This window comes from Calliphora vicina, chromosome 1 (genome assembly GCF_958450345.1).
Source record: "Calliphora vicina chromosome 1, idCalVici1.1, whole genome shotgun sequence".
Taxonomy (NCBI): Eukaryota; Metazoa; Arthropoda; class Insecta; order Diptera; family Calliphoridae; genus Calliphora; species Calliphora vicina.
The window spans coordinates 129603466-129616633 of record NC_088780.1 but is presented as its reverse complement, the minus strand read 5'-3'; the positions used below and the strand labels follow the sequence as shown (position 1 = coordinate 129616633).

Below are 13168 nucleotides of genomic sequence, written 5' to 3'. Positions count from 1 at the left end.
TTTTACTTTTTACAATATTTGTATAATGCCTAATCTAATATTAGTAGTATATTTGAATGTGGTTGAGGTTTTATTTAAAACAAAAATAAACTCATAAACGTTTTTTCAAGATTTTATTTAACTTGCAATGTTTGTTTATTTATATCTTTGTTCGTATGTTTTTTTAGGTCTAAATTTGGAATTAAATTTTCAAACAGTTCTCGTAACCCGAATGGCTGAAATTTGTTAAAAAATTCGAACTTATGTTCCCAAATTTTTAAAAACTGTTAATATAATCTCTAAATCATGAGGATTCCTAAAAAAATATTTGTAGTTTTATTTAAAGCAAATTTCACGAATTTTAAAGTATTTTCAATGTAGTTTCAGAATATAAGCTTTTTAAAATCTGTTCGAAAATTCGAAATATTCAAGAAATAAAAAGAAGAAAATAAATTAATATTAAAAAAACAATGGGGCCTTTTTTAAATTTTTTTTTTCTCAAAAGAACGCCTTGGTCCATTCCTTTACGAGGTTTTTGGTCGCTTAGTGGGATGCGATTGGAATATCTATCACCTTTTTTTAAACTTTTTTTCTAAAAAGAAAGCTATGGTCTTTTCCTTGAAGACTTTTTTGGTCGCTTAGTAGGATGACAGTGGGATATCTTTCAAAATAAATATTTTGTTACTCAAGACAGACAATTATGTCAAATCATAAATGTATTAAAACTTTTGTTATTAACTGTAAATTTGATTCTTTTATTTGTTTTATTATACATATGATTATCGTCTTTTTATTTACAAAATCTATGACGTTCTTATTTATAACAACAGTTTTTTTATTACTAAAATTTATGACTACCGCGGAAAAAATCAATACTCGTATAGAAAAAATAAAAATACTTATTTAACATCAGTTTTATTGTGACACTTAAAGCAGACACTAGTTTATATTATAACTTTACCTTTTAAATATATTAAAAGTAAATTAACAAGCCTTCCAAAAAATACGTAAATATAAACAGCCATATTTAGCACATGTGTTTTATTTATTTATTTTGCATTTATTTAACATACAAGTAAAAATTATTTAATTTTTGTTATTTCTTTTATCTTTTCAAACACAAACAAACCACAAATAAAAACTTTGGCATTGTATGAATCATTCTATTTTTGGTGTATTTGGGTGCGTGACGACACTTTGTCTACAACTATAACAGCTGTTTTGTTGTTCTACTATTGGCAACTTTAAGTTCAGCCGGTACCATACAAAATCGTCCAGCTTTTCCTACTCAAACAAATCAATTACAAAACCCAGGCAGTAAATCAGCGGGTAGAAGAACTATGCATCCAGCCTTCGCAAATGCCGGCCGTGCACCAGGTTTAGAAATCTGGAGAGTTGAGGTAAGTTATGAGAGAAAATATTTCAAATATACAAGTTTTGTACTGTCAGCAAGTATTGTAAAATATTGATACTTTTAAATACTCGACATTTCTCAATACTTTTTAAGTATTGACTCAATACTACTTAATATTTTGATGTTTTTTAATTCAAATAGTAAACTATAAACAAAAATACTAACACTCTTACCCCCATTAACACGAAGTCTGGTTATTTGTTAACTAATAGTTATACTGACAGTAAAACAAATATAAATTGAATGTGAGTTTGTTATATGTTGTCAAGTGAACCTTTTGAACTTTTGAAATCGATGTCTTCCGATTGTGATAAAATTCGCACCAAGTTTAGTACGGTCGAGAACTCTCTGAGTTAGAGTGGGTAAAAATTTTACATTTTGGCCAAGCAGGTGTATGTAACTTAAGTATTACCTATTGTTCTTAGCAAAATGTGTCTCAAATATTTTAGATAGCTATTTCTTCAATCTTTCGAAAAAAAAATTAAAAATAAAAATTTTTTAATATTTTTTTTCCGAATTCAAAAACTTTTTGACTATCTCAAAAGAAAGCTTAGATATTTTCACTAAGTGGGATGCAAGTAGAGATGCTAAACGGGGAATCCCGTTCCCGAAAATCCCGGGGTTTTCGGGATTTTCTGAATCCCGAAGCCCGGGATTTTTTCATTTTCAATCCCGGGTTTTTCGGGATTTTCCAAATCCCGTTTTTCATAAATAAATATGGGAAATTGTCATTTTTGTGTGCCTTTTTCATGCATTTTGACATTCTACATGCCCGAATATCACAAAGTGATGTCCAGCAAAGTTGTTAAGCTCAACTCCTGCTACAATATAGTTAATAAAGGAAAACGGTATTTTTGGTTTTCCTTGAATGGGTCTCTTGAAAATCAATTCTTCACCCTTTATTGTAAGTTGCCTAACAAAACTCAATTTAAATTCAAATGAAATAGATTTTATCTCAGATGAGGAGCTCGAACAAAATTAAAATATTTCGATTGCTAAAAAGCTAAAAGATAAGGTACTGTTACCAGTATGTACATTAGGCTGTGTCGATTTGTATGTACGATCAAAAAGTAAAAAATCGTATAGCAGAAACGCAATCTACGGAAAATTCTAAGAATGTTTCCTCAAGAAACTATATGTCTAAAATCAAATCCTATCTTGCGAATTTCGTCTTTTATCGAATTAAAAAACTATTAAAAAAAATAAATAATGAAATATCATTGGATAAAAGATGAAATCGCAAGATAGGATTTGATTTTAGACCTATGGTTTCTTGGGGAAAATTTCTTAGAATTTTCTGTAGAATGCATTTCTGCTATACGATTACTCATGCAAGTATTTTGTCTAATAAAAATTAATTGCTAAATAAAAAAATTTCTTTCTATTGTAAATACACATAATCGGACAGCAGGGTAACAGTTTGGAGAAGGCCAAACACTGAATTGGAAAAGTACAATGTAGTAAACACTGTCAAACATGGAGGAAAAGGAGTCATGTTGTGGGGTTGTATGGCTGTAGCTGGTGTAGGAAACTTAGTTTTCATCGACGGTTCAATGGACAAAACAGTGTACCTTAATATTTTAAAAGAAAACCTACTACAATGCGCTCTAAAATTAAAGCTTGGGAATATTTCTGTTATCAACAGTACAATGACCCCAAACACACAGCCCATGACGTCCGAATATGAATAGTGCATCATGTTCCCCACATTCTCCCGACTCCTCCGCAATCACCTGACATGAATCCCATAGAAAATCTGTGGAATAAATTTGCCGAACGTGTAGGAAAGCACCATATTATTAGTAAGACTCAACTTAAAGAAGTCCTGTTAAAAGAATGGCAAAATATTGGAGCTGACGTCACCAAAAATTGCCAAGACGATTAAAATAAGTCATTAAAAAGATAGGCTACTCCACAAAATATTGAACTATTAAAAAAAAACTATTTTCCTATTAAAAATTAGAAACTGTGTGAATATTTTTGTCCACTTAAAATCGAACTTCGAAACGTTAGTTAAATTTTTTTTTCTGAAATGTGCCAACTTATGTTTAGTTTTTCCATATATTTCAATAAGTTATACGTAAATAAATATTTTTTTGAAACCCGTACGCAAGTTGTGGCCTTCGTTTAAAAAAATATGGAAGATTTAAGATAAATCTGTATGCTGTGTGAATATTTAAGTCCGGCACTGTACATAGTTATGTACGTTTCTTTCTTATAATTTTCGGGATTTTAGATTTCCCGAAAATCCCGAAACCCCGGGTCGGGATTCCGGGATTCTTTACCAAATCCCGAACCCCGGGATTTTCAAAAATCAGTCCCAATTAGCATCTCTAGATGCGAGTTGTATATCTATCAAGATAAATGTTTTGTGACATACATATTTTTTTTGCAAAATTAAAATCTTTGTTGACTTCTTTTTCAAAATGGACCCCTTTTTTATACCCTTCATCTTCGTGAGAAGGGTATATATAAGTTTGTCATTCCGTTTGTAATTTCTACATTTTTCATTTCCGACCCTATAAAGTATATATATTCTGGATCCTTATACATAGCGGAGTCGATTAAGCCATGTCCGTCTGTCTGTCTGTTGAAATCAATTTTCTGAAGACCCCAGATATCTTCGTGATCCAAATCTTCAATAATTCTGTCAGACATGCTTTCGAGAAGTGTGCTATTTAAAATCAGCAAAATCGGTCCACAAATGGCTGAGATATGAGGAAAAACCAGGACAACCTCGATTTTTGACCTACAGTGGTGGCCACCAATTTAAGACAAATACTTGAATTTTTTTCATCAACTGAATTTTAAGTGCGATAGAGCCAAAATAAAAGGACCTCTAAGGGTATAAAATTTATTATTAATGTTTCTAGTTTCTGAAAAATGTTTGGAAAAATCGGTAAAACATATATGGACAAAGATATGTGGAAATACGTTGACCCACCTCAGCGAACTTCCGCTGTTAATAACATGATATGACCGAAACTAATGGAACTAAAAATACGAAATTTGGTCCGAATATTTTATAATAATAAAATTATAATGATATAAATGTAATATGTTTATTTAAAAAAAAAAAATTGGTCAAGTTGTAGAAAAATTTTATGTGTTCATGGTGAATATGTATGAATTGACACAGTCGAATAAAACACACTTGTGTGTTAAGACAGTCCCCTAGCATACATATTTGTGGAAATATTTGAAAAAATAATTGAAAATTACATGGAATTTAGCAAACAATTTTTGTCTTAAATTCCTGGCCACCACTGTATATCTGGATTACTAAGACATTAATATAGATAATATGGATATCTAATGATAGATATTTCAAAGACATTTGCAACGACGTATATAAGACCATAGTAAGTTGGACCTACAATGGATCAAAATCGGAAAAAATATTTTTTAACCCGAATTTTTTTTTTACAAAAAAAAAAATTTAAAAAACAAAAAAAAAATTTAAAATTTAAAAAAAAAAATTAAATTTAAATTTAAAAAAAAATTTAAAATAACAATAAAAAAATTTTTTTTTCCAAAAAATTAAAAAAACAACTGGAAAAAATATAAATTTTGTTTAGCTAAAAATATTTAAAATTTTGAAGTATAATTTGGTGAAGGGTATATAAGATTCGGCACAGCCGAATATAGCACTCTTTCTTGTTTAATTTTTTTTTTTGCTCAAAAGATGGCTTAGATATTTTTCTTGAAGACCCTTTTGATTGCTTAGTGGGATGCGGCATTTTTTCAAAATGGGCATTTTTTAATTTTTTTTTTGCTCAAAAGAAAGCTTATGTCCTTTCCTTTAAGAGGTTTTTGGTCGCTTAGTGGGATGCGAGTGGGATATCTATCAATATAAATATTTTTAAACTCAAGACATACAATTTTTGACTTTTTTTTTTTTGCAAAATCGAACTTTTTTTCAAAATGGGCAAAGAAAGCTTATGTTTTTTTTTTAAGACCTATTTGGTCGCTTAGTGGTATGCGAGTGGGATACCTATCAAAATAAATGTTTTAACACAAAAATTGTATGTCTTGATCGAAAGACATCGATATCAAAAGTTGGTTCACTTGACATGAAATCCCCCATATATCAGACTTGAATTTTGTTGTTGCAAGACTTAGCCCCATTGTCTCAATCTCTGTTTTTTTTTTATAGTGACGATATACTGACAGTTCTCATACAAAAGTTATATGAATTGAAAGAATATAGAAAATATACATAGAGCGGAAACTCTCCTGACCTAACTCAGTTGTGAAAAAACTAAGTGGTGGTAATGTATTAGTAAAAAAAACTATGTGAAAGCAAAAACAACACTCGTATGTGTAACTTTTTTGATTGGAAGTATATCGTTACGTAAAATTATAGCCAGAGATTAAGAAATGGGGCTTAGGTTTTTAATAAGGTTTTTTGTCTCTCAGTGACGCTTTTATCTACAATTTATTCTTAGACCATAAACATACGGTTTAATTGTTAATTAAATTGTTGGAAGTTTTTATTTTATTTAATGCCAAATAAATACTCAACCATATTTCAAAAGTATATATGTATATTCTGAATCCTTATGAAATTCTAAGACGATTTAGCTATTTCCGTTCGTCTGTCTGTCTGTCTGTTGAAAACACGATAGAGCGCAAACGAAAGAAGCTAGGTGGCTGAGATTTTCTTCACTCTCTGTTCATAAGGTTTGTTTGATACTGAAAATGGGCAATATCAGTCCATGATTTCGCCTAGCCCCCATACAAATGACTGTTTGATTATGCGGCAATCTTGAAAAAATTTTGTTCAAATTAGTTGTATGGCGAAAATCGGGCAACATTTGTCTCAATCCGCATACAAGACCCCTCTCAGAAAATGACATTCATAATTGTCTTATAATAATTAATATCGTGATGAAATTGGACATAAACAAGTTTTATATAAACCCTAACCTCATAATTGACCCTACTGCCCATATAACCGCTATATCAGAAAAATATTTTTTTTGTCACATGGGTGGGTATACAATAAATTCATGAATAAATTTCAAGTAAATATTTATACCTACAATAAAACAATTGTTCCACAAAATCGGTTCTAGAGGTTAGGAGAAAGAATCTGAAGTGGTACTCATTAAAATCGTTACAGAACTAATAATGATTTGCTTTTTTAACACCACACCAATGCAGTCAATTATCTTAATAGACTTTTGGTTGATAGATAACTTTTAATTCGAAACAATAACTGTCTTTAAATTTTTACTACTCATTCTCATTTAAAGTCACATTTTTCTCCCCTGCACATTTAAAGCATTTTTCATTTAACGATGATATTTTAAAAAATTATTTCCACATCCTTAAGTTTATGTCCACAAACAGAAAATAAAATAAAGCGAAATTTAAAAAAATAAAAAACACACAGAAATAAAATCAACAGTAAGGAAAAAAACACAAAATTAAGTATTAATTATTTAAAAAACTGCAGCCAGTGAACGAATGTAAATGAAAAACAGCAGCCATGAGGAAAAATATCGGAGAAAAACCTAAAAAATGGAGTAAAAAATAATCATAAGCTTATTTAAAATATTAACAGTATAAAATTAAAAACACTTTCATGCGGATTTTATAATAAACAACAAGGATATGATGATGGTATTAAATAAATAAGATACATACATATTTGTTCATATATACAAACAAACAATGGATAAATACTTGCATACTGGATAGACCTACAACAGAGTAGGGTTACAAAAATTACAAATTGTACTAAAATTAAATTGAAAAGTTGTATAGTTAAGAGTACCAAAGGATTGATTTTAGCTGTTTTATTTCTAGAGGCAAGGGAAATGATTCAAAGCTGGTAAGGTAACTGGTTATATGAAGTAGATTCCCAACTTAAATATAGTGTGGTCTCGGTTATATTTTAGTCTAGAGTTGTGTGTGGAGTCATTGTCGTCATGGAATGTCCAAACGTATTTTCCTCAGCTTATGAATACATAATACCGTTCAAGATCGATTCACAACGCGTTGCAACGTCTCCTATCATGTCATATTGTCATAATGTTCTAATAATTCACAATGATTTGAAAGCAAAAAATTTCCTATAATAATACTAATCTGTATGCTATGTTTATTATATTATCGCAATCAACCAGCAGATATCTGCGCCGAACACCTAAGAGTCGGTTAAGCCGAGCCGCCGATTCGTTATAAATTATGACATTGTGACAATATGAAATGTAGGAGACGTTGCGAATCGACCAATTGTCATTTGGACTCTCAAATTTTTATTTTATTTTTAATTTGGAAAAACTCGCGATTTAAATTTTTGGAATGATTAAATTAAAAATATAAATATATATACACTGGTGCATATTCCTATAAACGCACTTATTTTTTGTTTCTGTATTTTTGTTATATTTTTGTTGTTCTCATCCAAAAGCAAAATTTAACTTTTTCAATGAGAGACAACTTAACGGTACTTTTTGAAAGTAAAAAAGTTTTTATACCCTCCACCACCATAAGTGGTGAATGAGGGTATATATAAGTTTGTCATTCCGTGTGTAACATTGAGAAATATTCATCTGAGACCCAACAAAGTATATATATTATTGATCCTTATGAAATTCTAAGACGATTGAGCCATGTCCGTCTGTCTGTCCGTCTGTCTATCTGTCTGTGTAAAACACGCTCACGTCCGAATATAGTACTCTTACTTGTTTTTCTTATTCTTGTTGTTTGCCTTATTTATGCGATCAAATGTTCTTGGTGCTATTTTAAGTGGAAGATTCCTATAAACGCAAACGTGAAATTTGTTTTTAAACAAGTTACCAAAAATAAAATATCAATTTTAGTTTTTTTTCAACCGAAGGTACGATTCTAATAGTAACATCTCAATTTACTGCAACTTTTTCTATTTGAATTAATAAATTTCATCACTTTTAAAGATGTCCAAGGGAACTTTTTTGTCCGATCAAGATTCAAATTAAATTTTTTCACGACCAAGGATGTCCCAATAGAGAAATTGGACGTAAAATCGATCGTTCGGAAAGTGTGGTGCGAAATTTCTTGAAGAAAGGTCAAAATTATGGAGGTCGCAATCCTACAAAGGGAAATACAAAACTAACAAGAAGACAACTTAATCTAATAAAACAAATAAAGAATAAATTGAATCTTCCAGTGACTTCCAAACACGTTGCACACATTTTACGAAACGATAAAAACATAAAATGGAAAAGGCCGAAATGTAAACCAATGCTAAAAAAGCATCATAAAGAAAATCGTCTAAAATTCGCAAGAAAATATATGAAATGGACAGATGAGAGGAAAAAAGTAATTTTCTCTGACGAAAAAAAATTTAATTTAGACGGTCCTGACTAATACTCATGCTATAGCACGATTTGAGATCAAACGATGTTCGGATGTCAAAACGTAATTTCGGTGGTGGCATGTTATGGTTTGGGCAGCGTTTTCTGCAATTGGCAAGTTGAAAATATGTTTTGTTCCGACAAAAATGAATAGTGCGATTTATAACGAACTGTTGGAAGATGCTCTTCTCTCATTTATGGATGAAAAAATGTATGAAGTTTTCATATATCAACAAGATAATGCTGCAATCCATGTTTCTAAGCAATCGAAATCTTGGTTTAATGAACATAGCATTCCTCTGTTGGACTGGCCGGCTTGTAGTCCGGACTTAAACCCAATGGAGAACTTGTGGGGATACATGGCCCGTAAAGTTTATGCAAATAATGTCCAGAATGAAAGCATAATGACTGTGACAGAGCTGAAATTAAGAATTAAACAAGTCTGGGAGGAAATTGATTCCAATCAGCTTAAAAAATTAGTGGAATCAATACCAGACCGTATTTTTGAAACAATCCATAACAAAGGATCATCCACACATTATTAATAATGCTACAGTGGCCCATAAATTAAAGTGCGTTTATAGGAAAATACCCTTAAAAATGGCTGTTAATCTCGAAAATTAATTTTAAAAAATAAAAAATAAAGTACAAATGAATTTTTTTGTAAACAATATTTTAAGTGAAGTCTTAACTAATTTAATAAACAAATTTGTAGCCTCCTAAATATTTTCATGTTTAATTTATACAATCTTTTTAAAAAAAAGTAGTGTGCATTTATAGGAATGTGCACCAGTGTATATTCGTATCTAAGTTATTGTCGGATTTTATTGATTTAAGATTAATTAAAAAATTTTTGTTTTTTTAAAACACAAAATTTATTTATTTTTTAAAAAAACTTAAGAAAGTGCTAAATTGATTAAACAACGAAATTAAAATATTTTTGTGGCGAGAAGTCTTACTATTTTTAATTTTTTGTATTTAACACCAACCAATTTTCTCCATAGGCCTTATTCTCTTTCTTCCACAGACACATGGACGAATATAGCTTGATCCTCTTAGAATTTTATTCGATCCAATATTTCGATGTGTTATAAAAATACTGATCAAATCATTATACCGACTAATTTTTTTTTGGTGGTGGGTATAGAAACTATTATTGGACTAAAAGTAAGGTTAGCTGTCGTTCCCGAAAAATACTCTTTCAGTTCGAGTTCCGTTACAGAAATAACTGTAATTACCGTTATCGATATAATCGTAAATAAAATTCTATACATACTTTTAAATTGTGAAAATTCGCATTTTTGATTTTCGTAATTGAGTTTATTAAAATCTACAGTACTTGCATGTCACCAGTTTGACATTATTTTGAATTTTTTATAACTTTTATTAAGAATTTAATACCGTTGGGCTAAATTAACTTTATCGAAGTAAGCCTAAATTACCGTTACCAAAATAATCCAAATTAGTGTAATCGTTATCTTTTTACCATTTCAAATCGGTAGCCAACCTTGGCTAAAAGGTAGTACAAAAGTAAGATGTACTAATGGTACCATATTCGTACCACTTCTACATATTTTAACATTCCTATGAGAGGGAAAATAAAAAAAATAAAATTTTATTTTTCTCATGTTTTAAACACAAACAATTGTAAAAATTCTCACACAGCCACACAAACAAGCACAAATACTTACACATAAAGTAAACATATGTACGTAAAAATGTATGAATATTGATTGAATGTCAATCAGCGATACAAACAAATACAAATTTCTGGTCTCTACAAAGTGTAAGTGTCCTTTCTCGTGAATTGTATATTCACATACAAACATACAGTGTCGGTCAAAAGACATGAGACAATAAATGCTGCTATACTCTTTCTATAAGGAATAGAAATTTGCAAAATTTTAAGAAAAAGTAAAAAAAATTACTTTTATCTTTAAGGATTTTTTAGTAGTTAATAAAAAGAAATCGGCTAATTTAATTTACTTAATGTTGAGAAAAAGTAAATTTTCAGATTTTTTATGAAAGAGCTTCTCGAAAATGATTTTTGATATCGAAAAATCGATGATACATATCGATTGCTAAATCGACTCACCCTAATGTACATGTTTACATATGGAAAAATGTCTCAATACATGTCACAATATACATGCAATACATAAGGAAGATGCACGGATAGTGAATGAGTTCAAAAAGATCCATACTACACTCCAGCTTCTAGAGTAATATATTCTCACAATATAGACTTAAGTGTACGAACTGTACAAACAAGAGCAGTTTCAGCTGGTTTAAAAAGCTACATAGCTGCGAAGAAACTATTTATATCGCATTTGTTGCACAATGGCATTATATTCCGATGAATCTAAATTAAATTTTTTGAATTTTGATGGGTTGAGGAGAGTTAATTGTAAATTTACTCGATAACACTTGAACTGGACTCCTGAACGCCTTTTTATATGAGGGGTTCAGGAAAGTTCGACGACCTGTCAATAACAGACTAAATCCCAAATACTGTACTGGAACAGTTAAAGTGTGGAGGCGGACATGTTATAGCATTGAGTTGATTTTCTGGCGAAAGCGTAGGACTTAAACACACATCCAATTCGGTAAAGGGGTTTTTAGAACAGGAAAGTGTTAATGTCATGCAGTGGTCAGAACACTCACCCGACCCTAACCCTATATATAATTTATGGGAAATCAGTAAAAAGAAATTCGATATGTTTTGACCGATACTGTAATATTTCTGTACTGTACATGTGTGTACGCATGCATCCATGTGTTTGTGTATAGAAAGTCATGACCATAATTGTTGTCAAAGTGTTGATGATGATGATGATCATATTTTGCAACAAACAGTTGACATTTGTTTAAAGGCTTTTAAAATCCAGTCACATTTATGTCAATTACACAGAGATTGTGCGAAGGACTCAATACTTGAGCATACCCACACACAAACACATAAATAAATGTATATAGACGTATAATGGAATGGATGGATTGGATAGATGGATGGATGGATGAATGGATGGATGCATGAATATATGTATAATTAAGTATGAAATGGTACGAATATTTTGCATTTGTCGCCAAACAAATATTTAAATTCACATTAATTTATTTATACATAAAGAGTTACAGATTTTCCATGCAATTCATATTAACAAATTGATATAGTTGAAGTTGAGCAGGGAATAGTGTAAGTGTAACTTTTAATTTTAGTATATTCAGTGTTTTACTACAGTATCAGTTCAGATAGGATATTATTAATGATGTGACGTTCTAATGGGAGTGAAATGATTGTGGGTTATCTGCTATTGAATAGATTTGTTGGAACATTTCTGTTTTTCTTTAATTTAGATTGTGTGTACAATTTTATGTTTATTTTCAAGACTAATTTGGAATAAATTTTCAATACAAATGTGCTTACCCCCTTATTCATAGCCCCCTTAAAAAATGTTGGTATACAAATACAATTCAACATAAATAACTCTCATATAGACATAAATCAAACGACCTAATTTCATGGTGATCGGTCCATAATTAGCCATAGCTCCAATATAAGGCTCACTTCCAAAAATCAATCACGAGTATAAATTATTGAAATTTTAAAAGAAAAATGTCTTTGCTCATTTACTTAGACCATACTTTCTTACTTGTTAAATTTAAACAAGTAAGAAAATATGGTCGGTCAAGTCCAACCATATAATACCCTACACTAAGTAAAAGAGCAAAAACATTTTTCTTTTAATATTTCAATAATTTATATTTTTGAGTGATTTTCGGAAGTGGGCCTTATATGGGAGCTATGACCAATTATGGACCGATCACCTCGAAATTAGGTCGTGTGATTTATGTCTTAATGAAAGTTATTTCTGTTGAATTTTGTGTATATACCAAAATTTTTAGGAGATTTATGCACGTTTAAGTGATTTTTGGAATCGAATCTATATTGGAGCTATGACTAATTATGGACCGATCGTAACAAAATTTGGAGACATGAATTTTGTGTATATGAAACTTATTTGGAGCGAAATTTGTGTAGATACATATATAAATTAAACATTTATGACCGATAAAGTCCAATTTCGAGAGGACATTTGTATGGGGGTTAGGTGAAATAATGGACCGATTTCATCCAGTTTCAATAGGCTTCGTCCTTGGGCCGAAAAATTGCGACCTGTACTCTGCGCACAAGGTTTACATGGACAGCCAGCCAGACGAACGGACGGACGGACATCGTTTAATCGACTCAGAAAGTGATTCTAAGTCGATCGGTATACTTTAAGGTGGGTGTTAGACCAATATTTTTGGGCGTTACAAACATCTGCACAAACGCATTATACCGTCCCCACTATGGTGGTGAAGGGTATAAAAAGGTTTATAAAACAGAATTTCCATACACAATTTGTTTTATAAACCTTTGATAAAT

At 30.5% G+C, this 13168-nt stretch overlaps 1 protein-coding gene across 1 annotated transcript in view; it reads left to right on the top strand.

Moving 5' to 3' along the window:
* Gel (Gelsolin) overlaps nucleotides 1–13168 on the top strand; it is an 86388-nt gene that overhangs the window by 38834 nt on the left and 34386 nt on the right. The window contains exon 3 of the mRNA XM_065515813.1: nucleotides 1196–1379. Within this exon, the coding sequence (XP_065371885.1) occupies nucleotides 1196–1379 (184 nt within the window). The remainder of the gene's footprint in view (nucleotides 1–1195; nucleotides 1380–13168) is intronic.